The sequence below is a fragment of the Apodemus sylvaticus genome, chromosome 12, assembly GCF_947179515.1.
Source record: "Apodemus sylvaticus chromosome 12, mApoSyl1.1, whole genome shotgun sequence".
NCBI classification, from domain to species: Eukaryota; Metazoa; Chordata; class Mammalia; order Rodentia; family Muridae; genus Apodemus; species Apodemus sylvaticus.
In genome coordinates, this window is record NC_067483.1 from 96,470,688 (window position 1) to 96,495,236 (window position 24,549).

Consider the following 24,549-nt stretch of genomic DNA (forward strand, 5'->3'; position numbering starts at 1 on the left):
ACTCCTCTCAGGGCCACCTCCTACTCCTGACACCAGTTCCATCTCCTTTCTTTACAAAAAGATAGTTTTACGAATCTTAAATTTCCAAACTTGAAATCGTTTAGTAATCTTCACCCGGGGAATTAAGGGTCTTGAAGGAGATGGCTAAATGTCACGTCAATGTCAAGCTCAGCCTTGGGAAGCCTATCCTGGCTCCAGCATCCCTGAAAGAACCCATCTGCTTTGGTGCGTAAGGTCTAAAGAGTCCGTTTGTGAGCGTGCACTTCAACCCTCTAGAAAGCTTAGGCTCTTTCTGGCGGAAGAATGCCCTCCATGGGGCATATCTCTCTACCACATCAGATATCAGAAACCTCCGTGCACCAAACATCTTGCTGGTGTTGTTCCAGGAGCCCCTCGCCCCTTCCGAGAATGACGGCCCGGGAGCACGCTTCTTCGCCGTTTTCTTTTTACTGCTGTATTATTGCACCCTGTTGGGGGATACATCTGAGCATTTCGTGTGTCCTACTTTTAAAATGCCCAGATGGTGGCTACGTGCTCTGGTTTGAATTGGGTAACCCTCATCCTTCATGCTCTGTAGTCTGCCTGGTTATCAAAGAAAGATACGAGACAAGGGAAATTCTTCCATTTTTCAGCTCCTCTTCATCCGTCCTAGTCACACACATAAATGATGTGCTCACACAGTTGCGGCAGTCGCCGTGGTGATAACTGACTGTCGTTTCCGCAGGGCGGGGAACCAACCCCCCGTGCACCCAGGGCCCCTGCATTCCTCTCAGCAAGAACCCTTTACAGCAAGTCACACGGGACAGAGCGGCAGAGTAGATATCTTATACTCCGGGGGAAATACATAGATTTGCAGTGGTCTTTTTCATGCCAGTCTTTAAGCTTAGCAGAGAATTTAAATGAAATCAGCCTGAGACTGTGACATGACGCTGTCACCTGAAAACACATTGGAAAACACACCTTAGAGCCCGTAAAGCCTGTGGTCCATAGGTTGAATACATCCAATCCTAGGTCTAGTACATTAACTTTATGTTGACATTTAAAGCCCACTGATGTTATGAGATGCTTTGGGATTTTACTTACATATACCTTCTGTGCTTAGTTTCCATGTATTTGTATTTCAGAACATCATTTTTACGAAACAAGGGTCTAAGATGTGGGCATTTCCTCTGCTGGGAAAGAAATAGCTATGAAGAAAATAACTCAGCTGAGGCTTCAGAAGTCTCCAGATCCTCACACAATGGCAGTCCCTTTCTTTGCACAAGGCATAAAGCCAAGTCACATATCTGTTCTGAGTCATCAGAGCCCCAGGGTGCTCCCAGGAGGAAAGTCTCCAGGGACAAACATGTGCAGGGCATTTTCAGCAGTCACCCCTCACAGAGTTCCTCAGGAAGTTAGGAACTCTTAAGGGCCAAGACTCACCCTGTGGTTGTCTTAAGGTGACTCTCATTTGGATTAAGGATCTAGAACCTCAACCTTGCCTCCAGCCCACCCCCCCATGTCAATCACAGGACTTCAAGGGAATATTACCCTTTCTTATAAAACAGGAATTCATTTTTATATGTTTGAAAAGATTTTTTAAAATGTTTAAAAATATCATAGATTCTAGAACAATGGCTTATGCACCCAGTATAACCAAATTCATAGCATGTGCTTTCTGTCTTTAGCGGGATGGTTTTCTTATTTTTTTAAAAATGTCAAGCAAAAATGTGTAAGTTGAAAACCATTCTGGGTCTGTGTATGTGAAAGTAAAAACCACATTGAGTTGTCAAAACTAATGTAAGTTGCTTTTATTTTTAATTAAGTATGCTTAGCTTAAGTACATTTTCTCTTAAGGTATAACAAATAAGCCCTGATCATTCCTTTTGGTTTACTCATTTAAAACGCAAATAAAAGCTGATAATCAATAGACCATAATCTAAAACTAGAGGCTTTACAAGTTAATAAGCTTGAGTCAATAGATACGCTATAACGAAGCTTCCAATGCTAAACCTGGCATAATTTGCTTTACGCTAAGCTGGTTGACTTAATGCTTTAATTTAATTCCAATATTAACTGAAAAATCCAAAGAAAGGGGGAAAATTTAAATCCTATTATATTAAAATATTTTTCAAGCAACAGCTCAATATCTCCATGCCACAGTTGCTGATGTGTGCCATTAAAGTCTGCCCAAGCACCCAGGCCTAATGGCTGATGGACAGTTAACCCTTTGGAGTCTGGTTTGCATGAGTTAAGGACATTCTCACATTTGATTTCACAGCTATTCTGTCAAACTCATCTGTCATATGTCTTTTATGTCTGTTTCCCATGATCCAATGCCATTGTCTGGGATGTTGTTGGTTTCATGACTGTTCATGTGTGTTAGGCTGCTTGTGTTTGGTATGTATACATATGAGAAGGCCAGAGGATAACTGTAGCTGTTATATCTCAGGTGCCATCTACCTCATTTTTGAGACAGGGTCTTTCACTGCCCTATAATGTACCACACAGGCTAGCTAGATGGTCAGTGGGCCCGAAGGATCCCCACTGCTAGGATTGGAACATAAGCATCTGCTACCATACCCAAAATTTCATCTAAGGGAATTAAACCCAGGTTTTTGTGCATAGCCTGTGATGTACTCCACTGAAAGTGATCACCCCAGGCCCAGAGTCCTTATTTCTAAAGCAACTCTTCTATTTGTCTTTATTTATTATGCAGCCTGACCCCTCAGAAGGGAAAACGCTGTAGGCAAGCCTGGGTCACATAGCAATAGGAGGCCTTTCTTGACACCCAGTCGCTTTGCCTTGCAAAGTCTAGTATCATTAGTAGGGACAGTAAGAAATATGAAGTCATACTCAAAATGCCTACAAGGTCATGAGCATAGCTAGTCTCAATGCCTCTTGTCAAATCCTGATGCTGCCCCTGACACAATATGCATCAACTACCACTTCATCCTCCCTCTCTGTCTCTCTGTCTCTGTCTCTCTCTGTCTCTCTCCCCCCTCCCTCTCCCTCCTCTCTCCTCCCCTCTTCCTCTCTTCCTTCCTTCTTCCCTCCTTCTTTCTCTCCTTTTACCCCCTCTTGTGTATGTATGTATGTGTAAAACATACATATATATATATATATATATATATACACCTATATTAGTGTGTGTATAGATATATACATATATACATATATATGTATATATATATATATACATATATATATATATATATGATTTGAAAAATACTCTGTGTTTTAACCCTTTGAAACAAGAGACTTCATAAGGAAAGAGTTCATAAGGTAAAGAACTTAGGCTGTGAGAGATTTTTGAGAGCAGCAGTACCAGTCACTGCTCTCAAAATATGTCTCTCAGAGATGCTGTACCTGTTAGCCTGACACCCAAGGCCCTACTTTCCAGTTGACATTTTGTGATTTTGATCAGCACCAGGGCTGTCCCACTCTGATCGGGTGACAGAGTGCTTTGGTTGCCTCTTAGCCTGGCTGACTATAGCTATGTGGCCTTGTGAATGTTGTGACCCAAACCAAGTCTGATCAATCTGCTAAATGGGTGGGGTGGGTGGGATAGGTGGGTGGGGTGGGTGGGATAGGTGGGTGGGGGTGAGTGGACTTGTCCCTTTTCTGTTTGGAAAGGATCAAGGAAATCACACTGATTTTTAGGATGATGCCCCCCCAACTCTGAAATCATGGACTTCCAACTACCTTTCATGCTGTAGGCAGCAGTTGTCGTGTGCTTGCCGTTCCCCGTGCCTGAATAGCATTGATCAGTGCCGATCACACACCCATCCCTCAGCTGATCCTGTATCAGCCGATCAGTAGCACACACTGCTGCCCATACTGGATTGATTACCACTTAGAACAGTTCTCACCCTTCCTAATGCCGCAACCCTTTAATACAGTTCTTCATGTTGTATCTGCTTTGTTGCTACTTCACAGTTGTAATTTTGATACTGCTGTGAATTGTAATGTAAATATCTGTGATTCCTAATAGTCGTAGGCACCCCATGTGGAAGGGTCATTTGACTCACAGGTTGAGAACCACTGGTTTAAACTGTCTTCAGAAAGGTGACATTGGCATTAAAATCAAAGCTGTCACATACACAAAATCGGCCAGAATAAGCCACACTGTATTTGATTTTTCAAAAGCAATATGTAGGTCCACATAAGCTTAAGTTAAGAGTCTCAAACAAATACAAAATTAAAAATTCCAAATTTTACCTTTCTGTTCAATTGGAAGTGCTCCACACCCTTAGGAATACATAAAATAGTTGGGTTTTTTATCAAGAAGTTTAATATATATTATATACATATGATATATATTAATATTATGGAATCCTGGACTAGACAACATTAGATATATGCCACAATATATCTTTTCTAAATAGCCAGCATATTGCCAATAAGATAATGTATTTAAATAAAAGATAATTTATGCATTCTGCAGACATCTATTGAGCACCCATATGGTGCTAAGCACATTCCCTATCCCAGTCAGTCTCTGTCCTCCAAGACTCAAGACCTAGTCAGGAGAAAGGACAAGTAACAGCTCATGTTAATGCAGGAAGAACAAAACAAGTGGGAAACAGGACGTGACTGTCTGGGGCGTCCAGAAACTCTTTCAACTGAGGAACTTCTGAGGTAGTGAGGAGTTCCTAATCCTGGAAGGACACCCAATAGGGTGCACTGTAAGCAAATGCAGGGCTTTATTTACTGAGATGGAGGGCAGGCTGCAAGGGTGCAGGGTGAGCAGTGCTGAGGGACAGGGGTGCAGGGATGCTGAAGGGCAGGGGTGCAGGGGTATAGGGTGAGCGGTGCCGAGGGGCAGGAGGGCAGGGATGCTGAAGGGCAGGGGTGCAGGGGTATAGGGTGAGCGGGGCTGAGGGACAGGGGTGCAGGGATGCTGAGGGGCAGGGGTGCAGGGGTGCAGGGTGAGCAGTGCCGAGGGACAGGGGTGCAGGGTGAGTGGGGCTGAGGGGCAGGGGTACAGGGTGAGCAGTGCTGAGGGGCAGGGGTGCAGGGGTATAGGGTGAGCAGTGCTGAGGGGCAGGGGTGCAGGGGTATAGGGTGAGCAGTGCCGAGGGACAGGGGTGCAGGGATGCTGAGGGGCAGGGGTATAGGGTGAGAGGTGCTGAGGGGCAGGGGTGCAGAGGTGCAGGGTGAGCAGTGCTGAGGGGCAGGGGTGCAGGGTGAGCGGGGCTGAGGGGCAGGGGTACAGGGTGAGCAGTGCTGAGGGGCAGGGGTGCAGGGGTACAGGGGTGCTGAGGGGCAAGGGTGCAGGGTGAGCGGTGCCGAGGGGCAGGGGTGCAGAGTGAGCAGTGCTGAGGGGCAGGAATACAGGGGTGCAGGGTGAGCAGGGCAGGGGTGCAGGGTGAGGGGTGCCAACGTGCAGGCTGCAAGGCTACTGCTGAGGGAGAGGAGTCAGGATCTCCTCTGCTTCCTGACCAGATCTGGCCCAGCGCTCCTCAGACCGGCCAACAACAGAGAGGAAATTTTTGATCCTTCTACTTAACGGTGACCACAAGGTCATTCTTAAAGCAATTAGTATATCTGGGTACCGCTTACACATTCTAGAACAAAGCCTTAGCTGCTTCTGCCTGAAGGCAGCATGAGCTCTTCTTCATGGTAGGGAAACAGGGGTGATTTAAAAAATAAACACCCAAAACAGGAAATGAGTCTCTTCTGGGGAAATGGAATTGGGGTTACAAATATTAGAGAAACCCCATAGACCAGCAGATCACCAGTCCTCAAAATGGAAAAGCTGTTTCTAGTGAGGGGCTCAAGATTCCCTCAATGAAGCACTAACCACCAGCCTTCTCTAGAAGACAACCACGGAGGGCTGTCCTTGGGCTATGGAGTTCTGTGACTCAGCTGAGCACACCTGCTTGCACCAATGCTCACGAAGGTCCCAGGGGATCACTTTAAGCCCTAAGGAGAGGGTGCCACGGCCTGGCTTCCCACACAACCTGGAGACAGGCTGTGTCAACTGAACTCAGCCCACAGGGGCCACACCCCTGGCTCCTGCCTGTCACTTTGGCCCTATCTTGTCAATTCTGCACACACTGGCTTCTTCCTGTCAGCTAAACGCCAAGCCTGCCCCACCTTAGAGCATTGAGCAATCCCTTTTTGCCTCCGTGTATTGTCCCCGATGCCTCACAAGGCTGGAATCCTCTGTGTTCTCTCCTAAGCACCACTTCCTCAAGGTCCTGCCTCACCAGTTAGAGCAGTGACCTCACAGGCTCTTCCCCTCACTGCCTCTTTCAGGGCAGACATTGAATAGTTCTCTTAGGGATTTCCTGCAGTGCCTGAGCTGCTGCCTCTTCCTCCCCCTCCCCCTTCCCCTCTCCCTCCTCTTCTTCCTCCCCCTCCTCCTCTCCCTCCTCCTCCTCTTCCTCCTCCTCCTCTTCTAGTCCTCCATTCCTCTCTTCCTCATCTCCCTCTTTTTTCCTTCCTTCTTCCCTTTCCCTCATTGTAGTATAGAACTGAATGAGCCTGTCCAGTTTCCTATGATTCCTCTGAGGCCTGTGGGGGAGGGGGCTGTCTACTAGTACGTACATACCACACACTGGCTGGGGTAAGATTTTCTTACACACATGTTACCATAGTTCTCCTAGCTTTTCACAGAATAGATTATCAGGGTAGAATTGCTGGGCACAGACTATGCACATTTTTAATTTTGATAGATCAGAAGTGCTGTTCTTTAATATTTAGTGTGACTGATTTGACACTTTAAAATTTAATTATCACAAATTTAATTTTTTCATCTTCTCCTTTGACAAATGTGCTATCTCAAGCTATTCTTTTTCCCCCTCAGTGTTTTTATGGTAATGGGAGCACTGTTGTACATATTGCAAGCATTCTAAGGTTTGTTTGCTTTTGTTTTTGTTTTATTAATTGATATAGCCAGTTTTTCCAGAAAATAATCTGTGACTTTAATCTTCTTCCTCTACTGACCCCTTTTACTGTGAAATGAATGATATACTTAGAGAAGAAATGTCCTCTCTCTTTCCTTCTCTTTGTGTAGATGTAGGCCAAATGAAGGCGTTTAGGAGTACACAGCTCTAACTGCCAAATGTTTTAAGTTAAGGATACTTAATAGTTACAGCAAAGAGGTCCTGCCACGACCAGACTAGAGCAGTACACATCACAGCCACATGCGAAGGGAGGCTCGGGGTTGTCCGTTCTTTGGGTCTTTGTGCCTGGATTCTAAAGCACAGGTGGCATCAGAGCTGAGAATACTTAGGAACTTGCGTGGCTCTGAGCTAATCTTGCTTCCCAGCCATTAGCAATAGCTCTAACCTTTCCTGAGAGCCCTGCAGATGTGTGATCTGTGCAAGATGTTGGGGCAAGGATGTGGCTAGCTCCACACTGACATATGCCCACTGCAGGAAAGCCGAGATGGGTGTGTGTAATTCAGAAGGCAGAAAACCCAGTCTCAACTCACTTTCTATCTTCCCAAAACTCATTGTTTGCCTTTATTCATTTGTGTGTCTGTCTATGTGTGCATCTGTGTGATTTGTCTATGTGTCTGTGTGTTTGTGTATGTGTGATCTGTCTGTGTGTCTGTGTGTCATTGTGTGTATCTATGTGTCTGTGTGCCTGTCTGTGTGTGTATATGTATATATGTATATATGTGTATATGTATATGAATATATGTGTATATGTATATGAATGTATGTGTATATGAATATGTGTGTATATGTATATGTATGTGTGCACCTATACATCTGTATGTCTGTGCATCTGTGTGTTTGTCTATGTGTCTGTCAGTGTGTCTATCCATGTGTCTGTGTATGTATGTATATATGTGTGTATCTGTGTGTGTGTGTCTGTGTATCTCTGTGCCTGTACACATGCTTATCCATGAAGGCACATGCGGAGGCCAGAGGTTGAAGTTGGCTGTCCTCAATCACTGCTTGACCTTATCTGTCTGAGTCAGGCTCTCTCATTGTACCCAGCACTCATCGTTCCGATGGAGCATGCAGCTGAGGTTGCAGGTGTATGCTGACACTCCTGGCTCCTGGCTGTCTTCTTCCTGGAAATCAGACTTCAGGTCTTCAGGCTGCAGCAAACACTCTCCACACTGAGCTGCCTCACCAGACTGTGTTGTTTGTTTGTTTGTTTGTTTGTTTGTTTTTAAAACCTCCCTGTTTCTTCTTTCTTTTTTCCTTTTATTAGTTATTTAAGAATTTCGTGGTTCACCCCTTCCCCAGCTTCTCCCAGATCCATCCCCCTTCCCTACCCACCCAGTTTCATATCCTCCCTTTTTCCCTCAGCCATCAGATCCAGTCTGCACTAGGCACAGGTGGCTTTCCACTGGGGCGTGGTCAACATTCCAATGGCGATATTCTTAAGAAACCACCTCTCCTCCCTACAGCTTTGGTCCTGTAGCTTCTCCACTAGGGGTGAGACTTCATATTCATGTCTGCTCTCTATGTTTGGATTGGTCTGGCTTGAGCTTGCACAAGGCTCGTGCCTGCTGTCATAACCACCGTGAGTTCATATGTCCTGTCTGAAAGACACTGCCCCCCTTTGTGTTTATTCTCCACCTCTGGTTTCCAGTCTTCCCACCTTCTATTCCACAATGATCCCTGGGCTTTGGAAGGAGAGAGAGCAGGATAGATATTCCATTTAGAGATAAGCATTCTCTAGTCTCTTATCTATGTACCCTGGCCTATGGTAGGTCTCTGTGCTAATTGCCACCCACTACCAACAGACACCTCTCTAGTGAGGCCTGAGAGAGCATACTCTATGGCTGTAACGGTAAAGCACAGAGTCCGTTGCATACTGTGTCCACATAGCTTGGGCCTGTGACCTGTCTAGTCACAGGTTCTTGTGCCAACAGTTGTGACAGGTGTGGGTTTATTGTGGAGCAGGACTTGCACATGAATGGAAGGTGTTTGCTCACTCTCGTGTCATTTACACCACCCTTGCGCAGAGGGCAGGGCTTGCCCAGACTCTTGCAGCCTGCCTGTTGCACAACTAAGTAACATGTTTTTAAAAATCTATCTGTAGATCTATTCTTTGATAGTTCCATAAAGTATATAATGTGTCATGATCACATTCACCCCTGTTGCCCTCTCACCCCTACCTTCTGGGCCCCTCCCTCCCAGGATGGCACCCTCCTACTTCTATGTCTTTACGAGAATGTCACGGAATTTGATCAGGGTCACTTCCCTGTATACAGACATAGGGTTACTTACTAGATCATTATGCTGAGGTGCTCTGCTCCCAGGAGCCATGGATTATTAAACAAAAACTCCCAGAGCCAACAAAACAATACAGGCTATTGGCATCACTCCTATTCTCCATATACACGCTCTGGTTGCTGCACATAGAGTCGTCACACAGGAACTTGGATGAAACTCCTTTCTAAAATAATAATAATAATAATAATAATAATAAAAGTAATAATAATAAAATAATAATAATAGACGTTTTGACAGAGATGGTATTGCAAAGGTTCTCAGGCCTTCCTCCCAGAAGTTGCTCTTGGTTGCCTGAGGTAATGGCAGTCTCTTCTTGCCAGCTAGGCAGCAGTTGAGTGTGTGAGTTATGTTCCCATCTGTCTATAGCACTACAGGCTAGAATGCTCAGGTCTGTGCATTATGGCGTTGACTGTGGTGCAGAACTCTTCAAATACAATCAGTTCCTACCTAGTTTTGCTCTGATGTCACTTGCAGGTGGCATTAACAGCCCCCTCTAGTTCTCCACAGCTAACCTCCACCGTCCCTCCTGACTGCCCAATCTCTAGCTTCTAGTGATACTCTGCTTCTTTCCTGTCCAGAATTCCACACCACTCCCCATTTATGCCCTCTGCAAAGATTCACCCCCTATCTCCTGAATTCAAAAGGCTTCTCTGTGTTTCCCTCACAGACAGCAGTACTGGGTTCTGAACTGTACCCATCTCGGCAGCGTCAGATTATTCAGAATGCAGCAGAATCTAGTCCCTGTGCTTTCTACCCATGTTCCCCCTTCAGGAATCTTTTTATGCACAAAGGGTTCAGAGTAGTTAAAGAATATAGGGCCAACAAGATGGCGCCTGGGGTTAACACGTTCTTCAGAGCTGGAAGAGCTGCCGTGGATCCTCAGGACTCACATGCTGGAAGGAGAGAACCAACTCTCACAAGCTGTCCAGTGAGCTCCGCCTTGGTCACCATCACACACATGCACATACACACACACACACACACACACACACATCTACTTTCACCCATGTGTGTGTGTGTGTATGTGTGTTTGTGTGCATGCGCGAATGCACAAGAGAGAGAGAGAGAGAGAGAGAGAGAGAGAGAGAATAAATTTTTAATGTTTTTAAAAGCATTTAAGGAATTGCATGCAGCTGCTCCCTGACAATTCTGTGTGTTTCCCTGACCATGAAGGCTGCTTCATCTCCCACCAGTGATAACACCTAGCACACACACACACACATACACACACACACACACACACACACACACACATGAAACCAGAGGCCAGGAGACTAGGGTGCATCTTGCGTTCCTTTCTTGTATTGTCTTGATCTTTGATTGACAACAGTTCTGCATGCACGTGGGTTGACAATCATAAATGTCTTCTTCTAGCATACAACCCCATGAACAGAGAAGGCTGCAGGGACGTTCATCTACTTGTGAAATCAGTAGAAATTTTCTAATAAAGTTACCACCTTTTAGTCTTGGGAGTCTTAACTTAGTTTACCATGGGTTTAATCATCCAAGATTATGATGTTGTTAATGGGTCGATAAGACTTCGTTTCTTAAGACTAACTTCAGTTGTGTAAAATAAATACCAAATGCAAATATGTTAATCAACATCTGAGGAACTCAAATGTTACTTTTCTAAGCAGGAAATACAAAAGGAAAAGAATAAAAACCTGCAGAATCCCCCGACTTTCCTTGACTTCGTCGTAGTGAGAAAGCAAAGTGTGGCTGAGAAAGAATCTACAAGGTCCACATGCTTTAGCATGGGTTGCTCTGAAGCTCTCTTTGTGCATACAGCAACTGTATGTATCACATGTGTTTACGTGTTTGGGGGTATACATGTGTGATCACGTGTGTGGAAGCCAGAGCTCAGCACAGGGTGTCTGCTTTGACTGCACCCCACATTCTTCTCATAGTCAGGGTCTTCCACAGAACTCAGCACTAATGGACTCAGCAAGGCTGGCTGCACAGCCTGGGCCTGGTGTCCTCCCATGTCCACCTCCCCAGCACTGGGGCTGCACACACTCAGCACCTCCCCAGCACTGGGGCTGCACATACTCAGCACCACTGTATGCAGTGACTTATGTGGTGCTCAGGCTAAACTCAGGTCCTCGTGCCAGCAGCACTTCCAACAGAGCACTCTCCCTACCCCTTTCAAAGTCACTCATTTTCTAGAATTTTGTATTTACGACAACTGAGGGCCCAAAGGAACCCCCTCAGCTGGTCGGAATTTGTAAGCCAGAGCTGATCTATTTTAGGATGAAAAGCCAAGGAGAACAAATCGAAAGCAGAGGCACAGGAGGGAAATCTCACTGACTGGGGCTGGAGTGAGTGGTGCCCCACGAAGATTAACCCTTTTCCAAATCGTAGTAAGCACACATAATACTCCTTGATGAGCAGAGCGAATGGCCCCTGAGCCTCGCTCGCCACATTGGCTTCATTACTAGGAACAGCGTGAAGAGGCTTCCTCAGGGCTGAGGTAGATGGGCTTAGTGAAAATGCTCCACAAAGACCAGAGGGAAAGCTCTGGAAACTGCTGGATCATCAGATCAATAGACTCAAAGGTGACTGAGTTAGGTAGCTTTCTGCAGTTTAAACATTTGCACAGGGACTCTCCCCATGCAGCCTTTTATTGACAGCTACAGATCAATGGTAATTTTTGATCATTTTCAACCTACATAAACCTATTGACCCCCTGGCCACCTTTGGGGCACTTCAAGTCGTCAAAAATAATCAGAGGAGATGGTGTAAAACCGTCAGATGGCTGGAGAGTCCAAGTAGTCTCGCATGTCCCCGGGAGCAGAGTTGAGAGGTTAAAATGTAGTTCAAATTGCCACCGGACCCTCAACCGGCCGAGCATCCCGTAGAGTCCCGTTTTTATGCCTCATAAGCGATACGCCCATTTGTATCCCAGCTCTGACACATCTACATATAAATTTTTAAAAAGTGAAAGAGGCTGAGACTGAATCTCCTTGGAACTATCAGATGGAGAGAACCGATTAGGATTAGTACCAGTAGAAGTCTCTTCCCACTTTATCTTATGGAGTTATTCTTCATCTAGTGAATAACAAAAGCTGATATGCCCCTAGAATAAAAAACGTGTGGAAAGGTTACGCGCATAGTCAAGACAGTCTAGGAGAAAGGGAAGTGAGGATGAGCTGGTAACCAGAGGGAAGTGGTGCAAAAGTGTAATATCTCAAAAGAGCCAGCAGGGGCAGGGCGTCACCCGAATGGTTGAGTGCTCACCTGGCCTGTGGAAATCTCCATTCCAACCTAGCCCCACAGAAGGATCCAGTGCTGGCCATCCCATCACCCACACCTTGGAAGTGGACACAGAATTTACAGTTCGAGGTCATGCTCCATCACACAGCAAATCCAGCCAGGGACACGTGAGAATCCGCGCCAAACAACGAAAACAAAAAATGTTTAGTAATTAAAGTCAGGAGGGGAGCATGAGGTGGGAGAGAGGCAAGTAGTGAAAATTGAAAAGGGAAGAGAAAAATAATGCCGAGTTAAAAACATTCAAAGTAGAAATGGAGAGGGGAGGAAGAAGAAGAGAAGGAGGAAGACACAGAACAGAAAACACAGGCGGGGGGAAAAAAAGAAACCAAGAGTATGTGTGAGGGGTGGGGAGACGGGCAGCACTTCAGAAATAACAAAGGAACAGGAGAACTCTTCTCCAGTAAAAGGTGGTCATTTATATATAAATACACACATATATATAAATACACATACACACACATACACACACACATATATATATATATACACACATATATATATAAATACACATACACACATATATACATATATATAAATACACACATATATATAAATACAGACACACACATACACACACACATACACACACACATATATATATAAATACACACATATATATAAATACACATACACACACATACATGCACACACATATATAAATACACACATATATATAAATACACATACACATACACACACACACACACATATATAAATACACACACAGGGGCCAGATTAGAAAAGCACTATTAAAATCGCCCTTCGCAGGACCACACCTTGAAACATCTGTGCCAGGTATGCAGGGGTTTGTACTTGAGACACAGACAGGCCGTGTTTCTACATTAGGAGGTTTTTCAGGCAGGGGCATCTTGAATCCTTTCGCTCTCAAGGATCTGAGCCATAAATGTTTATTAAAAGAATCTATAATGAAATCAGTTCTGTTATTTTTTTTTTTTTTTTTTTTTTTTACTGGTTGCTGGGAGTATGCTGGAAGACAGACTAGCCGGCTGCTAATCACAAAGTCGTCAGGCTCCGGAAAGTGTTTGATAGTATTGCCATCTAGGGGCCGAACAGAAGTCTCTGCTCCGAAGCAAGCTGTGACGGAACAGGGCCACTACAGGCAGTGTGCGAATGCTTTGCTTTATGGCCCACGGGGTTTCCCAGTTTCTTACAACAAAACCTGTCTCTACGTGTGCCCACCAGTCTACCTTCTTATCCGTAATCTGTTAGAGGTGATCCTGAGTCACTTTGGGGGGCCTCTGCTTTTATTGGCGTCTATTACTGAATCTTCTGAACAAAGAATTATTCTTTTTTGCATTATTAATCTTACCCATGTTTGCCCTATTTCCAGAGAAAAGAAATCATTTGTCAGAAAAGAATGCTTGTAATCAGGGCTGGGAGCGCTGTCGGATTTAATATTCATGGTGGTCATCCTGGCTCGATGCTATATTTATCTAAAAGACCAATCCAATGTTGTGGAGAAATAAGTTTTTAATTATTCATGATCTAACTTTTAATATTTTAAAAAAGAGAAATTAGTATTTCTGTAAAATTTGTTTCATATGCTGGCCGCTTAGCAAATGTTTAAATATTAAAAGATTTCAGGAGGTTAGCGTGTAATATCATAATGGGACTTACTGAAACAGGGAAATTGACTTTATGAGTCTCAGACCCATAAAGGAAATTGTATTTTCTCTGTTCAGGTCTCTCTCAGAGTGAGAGTGCTTGTTCAGGTGAAATGTAAAATCAAGAATGGGAGGAAAGTATCAAAAATACGTCTAGAGTCTTTTAGTTGTTATGTTTTTCAGTTTCAAAGTAAGATTTGGAAATCCTCAAAGTAAGGACCAGACATTCCTCATAACGGTGACTGAGTTCTCAGCTGTGAACTGTGAGAAATAACTCCTTCTCCCTGCCCTTACCCATCCAGAAAAAGAAACACTAGAAAAGCTGTCAATGTCACATCTAAACATGAAACAATGCACGCTGATCACGTGTATCAGTACATGTAAATAACATCACTCAGCCAAACTTAGTCATGGTTGTTTATCCCAGTGATCAGGGTTATCTACTCTCAAAACTCCTCTGCGTGTGTGTGTGTGTGTGTGTGTGTGTGTGTGTATGTGTGTATTTGTGTGTATGTGTGAGTATGTATGTGTATGTGTATGTGTGTATATGTGTATGTGTGTATGTGTGTATGTGTGTATGTGTGTATGTGTGTATGTGTGTGCATGTGTGTGTGCATGTGTGTATGCATGTGTGTATGCATGTGTGTATGCATGTGTATGTGCATGTGTGTGTATATGTGTATATGTGTGTGCATGTGTGTATGTGTGTGTGTGCATTTACTCATGCATATATTGTTAACCCCCTGTCGCAGGCATAATTCCTACCTTAAACAGACATATCCGTCTAGCACAGATTGGCAAGAGTACCCTAGGGCCTCTCAGAATGTTAAGATTCTTAGCTCCAGTTAAGTTATGCAAAATATGTTAAATGTCTCTCTGCACACAAGAAACAAACAAACAAACAAAAGCAATTGTGCAATCCCTTTCTTTAGATCAACAGAGGCTAAATTCTCAAAGCCTAGATAGCGATCACTCTGGGTGCTTCTCATGGTCTTAGTTACGCTGCCACTGACAAGTGGGAATAACTTCACATTTACATTGATAATAGACTTCTCCAAGGGTGTTTGTGCGTTCATAGCTCAATGGCTCGTTGCTGTTTTCTCAGAGTTTGTCTTATCAAGTTTGTAAGATATAAATGCACACCAACACGGTAAGTGGGGAAGGCTGGGAGGCAGAGGGGTCTCCTGTACAAACAAGCAGCCCCAGGGATCAGGATTGTCCCTGGCAGCTCTCACAAGGACTTCCCATTAGCCTGGTGACACTCTTCTGCCATCGCTAGCATGCAACTTGGGGTGTCTTCATGAAGTCAAATGGAGTTCTCATCCTGGGCATCACAACTCGTAGTTCATGAACTCTGAAAATCCTAAGGTCAAATCTGATTCGGCTTTTCCACCTATCTGAAATCATACATCAGTGCGACGGTGATGGTTCTCGACTGCCCTAATGCTGATTACCTTGATTACCGTTCCTCATGTTGTGGTGACCCCCAACCAAAAAATTATTTGCATTGCTATTTTGTAACTGTCATCTTACTACTGTTACAAATTGTAATATAAACATCTGATACGCAGAGTATCTGATCCCCGCCTGTGAAAGGGTCATTTGACCTCTAGGTTGAGAATCACTACATTCCTTGCTGTATTCAAAATGTTGACAAGAGCAAGCATAATGGTACCTACCTTCTCCCCAGTGCTAGTCAATCCTCAGCTGTAGAGCTGTGCTATTGATGCTGACACCATCTGTTCTGACCAGGCCATGCTGCTCAGAGAATAACCTCCTATTGGCTTCTAAAGGACCCCTAACCTGCCAACTTTCTTACAGGGAGAAAGCCATCAAGCCCATCTTTTTGGCTTGGAGCCGTTCAGGACATACCACATTGGCGTGGTGGCTGTAAACAGTGCGGGAAAGGTGTCAAGCCCTTGGACCCTGATTAAGACATTAGAATCTGCCCCAAGTGGACTAAGGAACTTTACAGTGGAGCAGAGAGAAAACGGCCAGGCTTTGCTGCTGCGGTGGTCAGAGCCCGTGAGGACCAATGGAGTGATCAAGGTAAAGTCCACCCTGCATGGGAAGTCACACCGGTCATCTTCAACATAAACAGACGAACCCTGACATGCCATCAGGTCACTGTGAAGAAACCAGCTTCACAGCTGGGCTAATTCTCCTTGATGGCTCCTCTAGGCGCTTCACTCTAGATCAGTGAAGAACAGCTGGGGGAGGGGCGCCATGGGCCCAGCAGTAGGCAGAGATCACCTCATCTAATCCACACATCAGCCTCACTAGGTGGGACCCACTAAACTTCATGAGGCTCATAAAGGTTAAGTAGACGCTTTGGGCAATATTGCCGATGAGGAGGTGGGATTTGAAGTCAAGGAGTCCCAAAAGCTCTGAACTCTAAATGACCCTGGACTTACTTCCCCCAGAGCTGCTTCCTTTAGGAGTTTCCAATAAGACTTGCCTAATTCACACTCTGCCTGACTCGCTGCTAAGTAAGACATACCTGTCTGCTAGCCCCTTGACTTCCACACGTAGCCCTGACAAAACAGTCTGTAAAGCGTGACAGCGAAAGCTACACCTCGCCAAGCTGGCGGCATGAAAGAGACAGAATTTCTGTGAACAGCTCGCTTTCGAAGTGCTGAACCCACATGAGAGGCCTACCTCATGTTTCTGACATCCTTCCCAAGGTTTGCAGCAAGTCAGCCATCACTTCTCTCCTCCGGGTTGCCCACTCTGGTCCTTCCCTGGGTCAGGATGGCAGAATTCCCAGCCACCCCTGCTGTAGCCACTGCCTGCTATCTTTCTCCCCAGATGGTGGAGATGGCTAAGGTTTATTTCATGGAGAAAAAGTTAGAACTGAACTTCAACTCAGAGTCCGTTAAGAAAGAGACAGGATTCTCTGTCTCTCTAGCTCAGGGTTCTCTGGAGCCAGCTCTAGTCTCCAGAGTCTGTCCCTGGGCAGCCTCTCTGCTTAGCTGGAGGCCTTGCAGTCAGTAAATGAGACAAAGAAAAGAGGCAAGCCGCCTTCCTTCCACAGGCATCAGACAAGGCTCCTCCAGGGCAAGAGACCTAAATGGTCAACCCTAAATCCTGAATCTTGGAGCTCATGCTCTCCCCAGCAACAGAGCTTCCCCCTCGACCCATCAAAGCTCTCTCTGTGTGTGTTCTCCCTCCCCATGACTGCTTCTCCAGAAGGTGATTGACAAGAGGAATATTGACTCCCCTTCCCTTCATCTGCATTTCACCAAATATTTATTGAGCTTCTACTAAGTGCTGTGCACTTATTCAAGAGGGAACAAGACAGAAAAGGCCCCTGCTGTCAAGGCCCCTACATGGGTATGAATAAATGCAGGGGAGAGTATTGAGTCAAAGAGGGACAGAGGCCCAAACAGTAAGCTGGTAAATAAACAAGCATGGGAGATTCAGGGAGCCATGGATGCTATAAAGAAAATTAAATAGAGTCATGTAATTATGCCTGCTCAGGCTATTTTAAAATGGATAATCATTTGAATTGAGTTGACATTTGAGCTGAGCCCTGAATGACAAGACAGAGGCAGTCATGTGAAGATATAGGAGAAAAAAAAAAACCGTTCCAGACAAAATGAACAGCAAATGCAAGTCCCAGAGGCAGGAGTGACCTTGATGTGCCCAAGAAAATAGAAAGCTTGTGTGGCTGGAGTGTTGGACAGGAGGATAAGATGGCACCAGGAGAGACTAGAGGCAGGGTGGGCCCAAACTTGTGGACTGTGACAGGAGCAGGGAGGTAGTTGAGAGCTCAGTAAGATATTACCAAAGACTTTAAGCAAAGGAATACCATAATCACGTCTCGCACACTCCTGACCTGTGAGGGACTGGGGAAGTTTAGAGTCTGTTGGAGAATTCAGGGTAGAATTTGGTGGCTCAAATCAGGGTGAAATTATGAAGTCAAGAAATATGGGAGCATTGGAAATGTAGAGAGGAGAGAGGAGATTTGTGATAAACGGTCAGATCTGAGGCATGAAGAAAAGAAAGGCGTTGTCTCCTCTCACTAGTTTCTGGCCTCTGACCTTGCTGTTAGATATTTTCAAAGGGAAAGTTGGAAGAGGAACAGGTTTGAGGGGCAAGTGGATAGACAGAGATCAAAGTCCAAAAGTCCACAAGAGGCTATTGCTGAGATGTATACCTGCAGTTTGTTAGCAGGCAGCCATGTTTAAAACCATGGTGATGGACAGAATCTTCATGAAGAGAATGTAGTTAGTGATGATGAGCAGATCCTGGGGTTACACACCAGGATACAAGGAATATGGGAAGAGTAGCCAGAGAAGAAGGGAATGAGAAAGAATGTTGAGGGAGGGGTAGGTGAGTCGGGGACCCCAGAAGCGAGGAGAAAAGATACTGGGTGTCACTGAGATAAGAAGAGACTCAAGAATGGACACATGGACCCCAACTGGGGAAAAGCAAGGTCACCACAACCTTGGCAGGAAGATGGCATGCTAGAGGATACCCTGGGGGTAGCTTGTGGAAGAGAGGGTGATCAAGAAAGATGGAGACCCATTGAGGAAACTTAGGCGGGAAGGACAGCAGAGATGTGGGACAGTGGCCAAGAGACTGAAGTATTAAGACCTTTATATAATAATCAATGAGATACTAGAGCACACTTACACACTAATGGGAATAGCCTGAGAGGGAGGAGACCTGGTGATGGAGGAGATGTGGATCCTCCCAAGAGTGACATCCTTAGAAAAGGGGGGGGGGGAGTGACGGCATGGGTGGCTTTTGATTGGACAAAGATACTTCAGTCCTGGTGAAGATGACCAGATACTCTTCAGCTTACCTTGGGATACATCCAAACAAACAAGTCCCTAGCTGAAAATAATTTTGGACTGAAAACGTATTCTAAGTCCATAACCTCTGAGTACCACACTTTGGCCTACTTCAGTTATTCCTAGGCACACTTAAATTAGCTTTCAGTGGACCAAAATCATCACCCACAAAGACTATTTTATAATAAAATATTAACTGTGTAATTTGTTGAATACGAAACTGAAGGTTAAGAAAATGACTATCTTCTCACCAGTATGTCTTCTCACCAGACTGTAGAGATACTGCAGGTCAGAGAACAGGCAGAGTATCAGACTCAGGAGTGACAGGAGTGTACGGGTAGCAGTAGGCAATATCAGAGCGAGCCTTCCTAACTTCATCAGCTTCTCAACTGAGTAGGCAGGATGTCAACAAGCAACTCTGAGGGAGAGAACAGCAAGCACCCTGGCGGTGAGCGGGAGAGGATATGATATAAAAGAATTACCTTGGACAATAAGAGAACAACTGCAGTAGGATTAGCATTTGATAATTAGCTAATAGAGATTTATGAACCAGCCAGATAGTATTTGTCAGTTCCGTGTCATTACAAACGATTGCTGCAGAGGTTAAGACTCTGGGTGTGATGAGCACAGACAGGCTTGCCCAGACCAATGGAAGATACCACCAAATAAGCAACCCATTCTACTGTGACTTCAAAAACATCTCCCTCTCCCATACCATTATTAAAACTATATAAATATATAAATGTATATCCTTAAATTACCTAGTTATATTCCTAAACATGTATGTATTTGTATAACATGAAATGAACCTACACTACACTACACTACACACACACACACACACACACACACAGATGCACTTTTTCCCACCCTCACATACTGTAACAAGGATGGCTAGTAGAACCCTATTTCACAGGAAGTTTGGAGAAAGGGCTCACGTATCTTAGGATGAGATCAGAGGCATGAGGTGTCCATAAACAGGAGATCTGAGTGTTCTTCTTCCCCTTCCAACCTTTCAAGAACCTTGTGAGCCATGGCATTTCACAGTCTGAGGTCTGGGTCAATGCTTAGATGTTATCCAGGTTCTCTGTAGACTTTACATTAACTATGGCGGAAAGTCTGAAGTCTAAAGTCAGCATCTGAATGCTAATGGGTTAGGACCACTGAGATCAGGCAGACATGTAAATGTTTCATAGACTGCTCTGCTAAACAGCTGCAAGGACCTCACAGTACTGGCATCCTCCTCTTCTCTTCATCCTGCAGGCATACAACATCTTCAGCGATGGGCTCCTGGAGTATTCTGGCCTGGGTCGGCAGTTTCTCTTCAGGCGCCTGGCCCCCTTCACTCTCTATACCTTGACTCTGGAGGCCTGTACAGCAGCAGGCTGTGCTCATTCGGTGCCCCAGCCTGTCTGGACAGAGGAAGCCCCTCCAGATTCTCAAATGGCTCCTACCATCCAGTCTGTGGAGCCCACCACTGTAAGGTTGCACTGGTCACAGCCGGCTAACCCCAATGGGAAGATAATTCGTTATGAAGTGATCCGACGGCACTTGGAGGGAGAGGACTGGGGGGACACAGCATCGCAGGCAGACGAGTACACTGTTTGCACAGAACACAGCCCGGAAGGGAACGGATGGGTGTGTAATGACACAGGTCTGCAGCCGTGGAGGCAGTACGCTTATAGAATCTGCACTTGGAACTCTGCGGGGCACACCTGTAGCTCTTGGAATGTACTAAGAACATTGCAAGCACCCCCAGATGGCCTCTCTCCACCAGAGATAGCCTATGTGTCTATGCGTCCCCTCCAAGTGCTGATTTCCTGGCTTCCACCCCAACGCTCTAACGGTGTCATCCAGTCCTACAGACTTCAAAGGAATGCACTGTTTCCTGATCTCAGTTTCAACGCCAGTACCTTCAGCTATACAGACAACCAGCTGCTTCCCTTCTCAACATACAGCTATGCAATCCTGGCCTGCACCGGTGGTGGTTGCTATACCAGTGAACCCACCAACATCACCACTCCAGAGGCACCTCCATCAGGAGTCAGCCCTCCAGTTCTTGTGGCCATCAGTGCCCACCAGATAAATGTGTCTTGGTCCCCGCCATCAATTCCAAATGGAAAGATTGTTAAATATTTGCTTCAGTACGCTGGTGAGGAGCACCTGGCTGGGCGGGGCCTGTCCTTTCTGCTCTCTAACCTGCAGCCTTGCACTCAGTACAATATCTCCCTCGTGGCCTGCACAGATGGAGGGTGTACTGCTAGTAGGGCCACATCCGCCTGGACAATGGAGGCCCCACCAGAGAACATGGACCCGCCAACACTGCACGTCACAGGCCCAGAATCAATAGAAATTACATGGATGCCTCCTAGAAGCCCACACGGCCACATCAGAAGTTACGAGCTTCGGAGAGATGGAGCCATTGTGTATGCAGGGCTGGAAACTCGCTACCATGATTTCACCCTTGCTCCAGGTGTCGAATACGGCTACTCGGTGACTGCCACCAACAGCCGGGGCAGTGTCTTGAGCACACTTGTCAAGGGACAAACCAGCCCCTTGGCCCCCTCAGGTTTACAGCCCCCAAAGCTGCGTGTGAGGGATGCTCTTGAGCTCTTAGCAGACTGGGACCCTCCAGTGAGGACAAACGGCAAGATCGTCAACTACACTCTCTTCGTCCGTGAGCTGTTGGCAGGAGAGGCCAGAACCATAGACATTAACACAACGCACAGTTCTTTTGGCACACGGTCACTCTTGGTAAAGCACCTGAAGCCATTTCACAGGTGAGCAGCCAAGCTGGGGTTACTGGAAGCAAGTCACTGCCTTTTCTGTTGTCCCCTGTCAGTGCCATTAAGGCTTCCAAGGCAAACTGCATGAGGCCAGCTCCTCCCATCCTTGGTTAACTACAGGTTATTCTCAGCCCCTGAAGAATAGAACTCTTATAGGTGATGTTGCGATTCTGGTTTCCCAGAAATGTGGGCAGTTGGACACCCAGAGCACATCCTGAAGAGATGGGTGCAATACCCCACCTGAGTCACAGGCCATGAGCAGTCGTTGAACTGAAAGGAGAGCTGGAGAGGTAGCTCAGTGGGCTCAGCACTTGGCGCCCAAACATGATGACCGGAGTTAGATCCCGGGCACACATAGGAACAGATAGCTTTGTCCCTGCAGCTTCAGTTGGTGGGCACATGAGGGGTGGAATGAAGAGCACCAGGCTACCAGCCAGCTACAGACTGGTTGAGTCAATGACCTGCAGATTCAGGGAGAGACCCTCGTCTCCAAAAATAATGTGGAGAGTGGCTAAACGATCTCAGGACACGCTCTAGTTTCCAAACACACACACATGCATATATAACATATACATGCACACACACTCATACATATACACACATACACACATATTCATACATACATATACACACAAAACCACACTCACACACATAGGAATACATACACACACACAAACATGTATTCATACATATACACCCATACATATATACAATCATTCACACACACACACACACACACATACATTCACACACACAACTAAAATGTATCAGCCAGAATTTGTAGCCCCCCTTCCTGGGATAATGGGGTCTTAAGTGCTGTATCTTCAGTAGGACTCCCTCAGGCTTGAACTCATGAAAGCTCAGATGGCAACACTTGCTACTATGTGCTGTCCCAGATCCTGTGTGGCTTCTGTGAGATGTGATGAGGCATGCTACACCAACACTGTTTCTGAAGCTTCAGAGCCTCTGAGCATTTCCCCCATCCCGTTTCAGGTCCCCGACATCCCCACAGAAGGGAGTAATAAAAGACATTTTATGTGTAAAATTTGGTAAAAATCAGTAGAATCACTTTTAAAAAAAAAAATTATTTTGAAGTCTGCAAAGGCATTGCTATCTAGCCTCCACAGGTAAAACTGAGCTATAATTATGATGTCCTGGTGTGCAGATTAGACACCGCCACGGTTATCTCTGGTGTCTAGCACTGTTTGAATGAAGCATTCATGGTCTTGTGCATGTACTCAGGGCAATTATTTAGCATCATATTAAATATTAAACAGTAATTAAAAGCTCTTCAGGTATTCTCCACAGCTAATCTACATGCAATGTGAGTTGGCTTTTATCTCAGGACATTTAAAAAGCCCACGTTGGCGAGGAGCCCTGCATTTTCTCAGAGTTTCCTCTTTATGTGACCGCAACACAAGTATCAAAATCATTTCCGTCTTACCCCTCTTTGAGACTTGATAGCTAAAAGGATTTCTAGAGAAAATGGCTTCCCAGATGTCAAAGTAACACCCTTTCTAGAGACAATAAATTCATGCAAAGGCTAATGTGCTAATCCTAGAAAGGTCACATAGGGATGCAAGGAGAAGTGGAGTCTTCTTCCTCAGCCGTCACTGTGAAACTGGGGAACTGTAACAGAGTATCACAGCTGGATCAGTTTCTTGTCCTTTTCGTTTCTCTGTCTAAAATCTTACTGAAATTTACTAGATACAATGACAATTAGTGTGTCTATCTTCATATACTCCAGCTGGCCAGTAGGAAGCAGTTTGACAATCTTCCAGAACCAGAAAGAAAGTGCCCTGGGACTTTGACATTGTTGTTGTTGCTGCTGCTGTTGCTGTTGCTGTTGTTGCTGTTGCTGTTGCTGTTGCTTTTAAGAGAAAGTCCCATGTAGCCCACTGTGGTCTAGAACTCATTACATCACTGAGGATGATCTTAGACTTCTGATCCTCCTGTTCCTCCCTCCAAGCTAGAACTACAAGCTTGTGCCACCACAGACAGCTTTTTTAGTTTGTTTAAGATAGGGTCTCATGTCACCTGGGCTGGCCTTGAATTTCTGGTCCTCCTTCCTCCACCTCCTCCATGCAGGGATTACAGGCTTGCCCAACTTGGCTCGGTTAGGGATTGCCAAGGCTAGACCTTCACTCATTCTAGGCAAGTATTCCACCAATCAAGTCACGACCCTCACTTGACCTAGGACTTTAAAACTATCCAAAGTTAATCCAGAAATTCCTTCCCTGTGTGGAGAATCAAAATTGACCCGACAGCTTTGTTTAGCAGTCTGACCTACTGCACACATACACAGTGGTGAGTCTGTTCTCCCATCAACTGGCCGTGCCAGCTCAGTAGAGACCTGTAAGGTAGGCAAGATAAGACAGGAGAGACAGGCAGTGACGGTGAAGAGAAAGAAAGAAGTCTGCTTTAGGCTTATTTCGAGCTGCTGTGGTAAAATACTGAGTCAAACCCAGCTTAACAGGGGAATGGCACATGTGCCCTCCCAGATGAGTCAGTCCATCATGGTGGGGAAGTCAGAGCAGCAGGAGTTTAGGGCAGCTGGTCACATGACATCCAAAGTCAAATAGCAGGGTGGCATGGGTGCCTGGGCTCAACCCACTTACTCCTCTTTATTGAGCCTAGGACCCCAGCCTCAGAAAATAGTATTACCAGCTCTTGTTTCTGGGTCTTCCCACCTCAGTGACCATAACCAATGTGACCCCACATAGGCATGCCCAGAGGCTAATCATCCCTCGCAGGTGTGACCAGCGGCTCTTCCCGTGGGTGTTTCCAGATCCTGTGAGCTGACAGTTCACACTAACATTCACAAAGCCACAGAGGAAATAAAAAACATAATTAAGAGAGCAGAAATGCAGAACAGAGA

At 45.5% G+C, this 24,549-nt stretch overlaps 1 protein-coding gene across 1 annotated transcript in view; it reads left to right on the plus strand.

The window, feature by feature from the left end:
* The window catches only part of Ush2a (usherin), a 723,091-nt gene that overhangs the window by 655,474 nt on the left and 43,068 nt on the right, over nt 1–24,549 (plus strand). The window contains exons 61-62 of the mRNA XM_052200359.1: nt 15,908–16,135; nt 20,149–21,665. Coding sequence (XP_052056319.1) covers nt 15,908–16,135; nt 20,149–21,665 — 1,745 coding nt within the window. The remainder of the gene's footprint in view (nt 1–15,907; nt 16,136–20,148; nt 21,666–24,549) is intronic.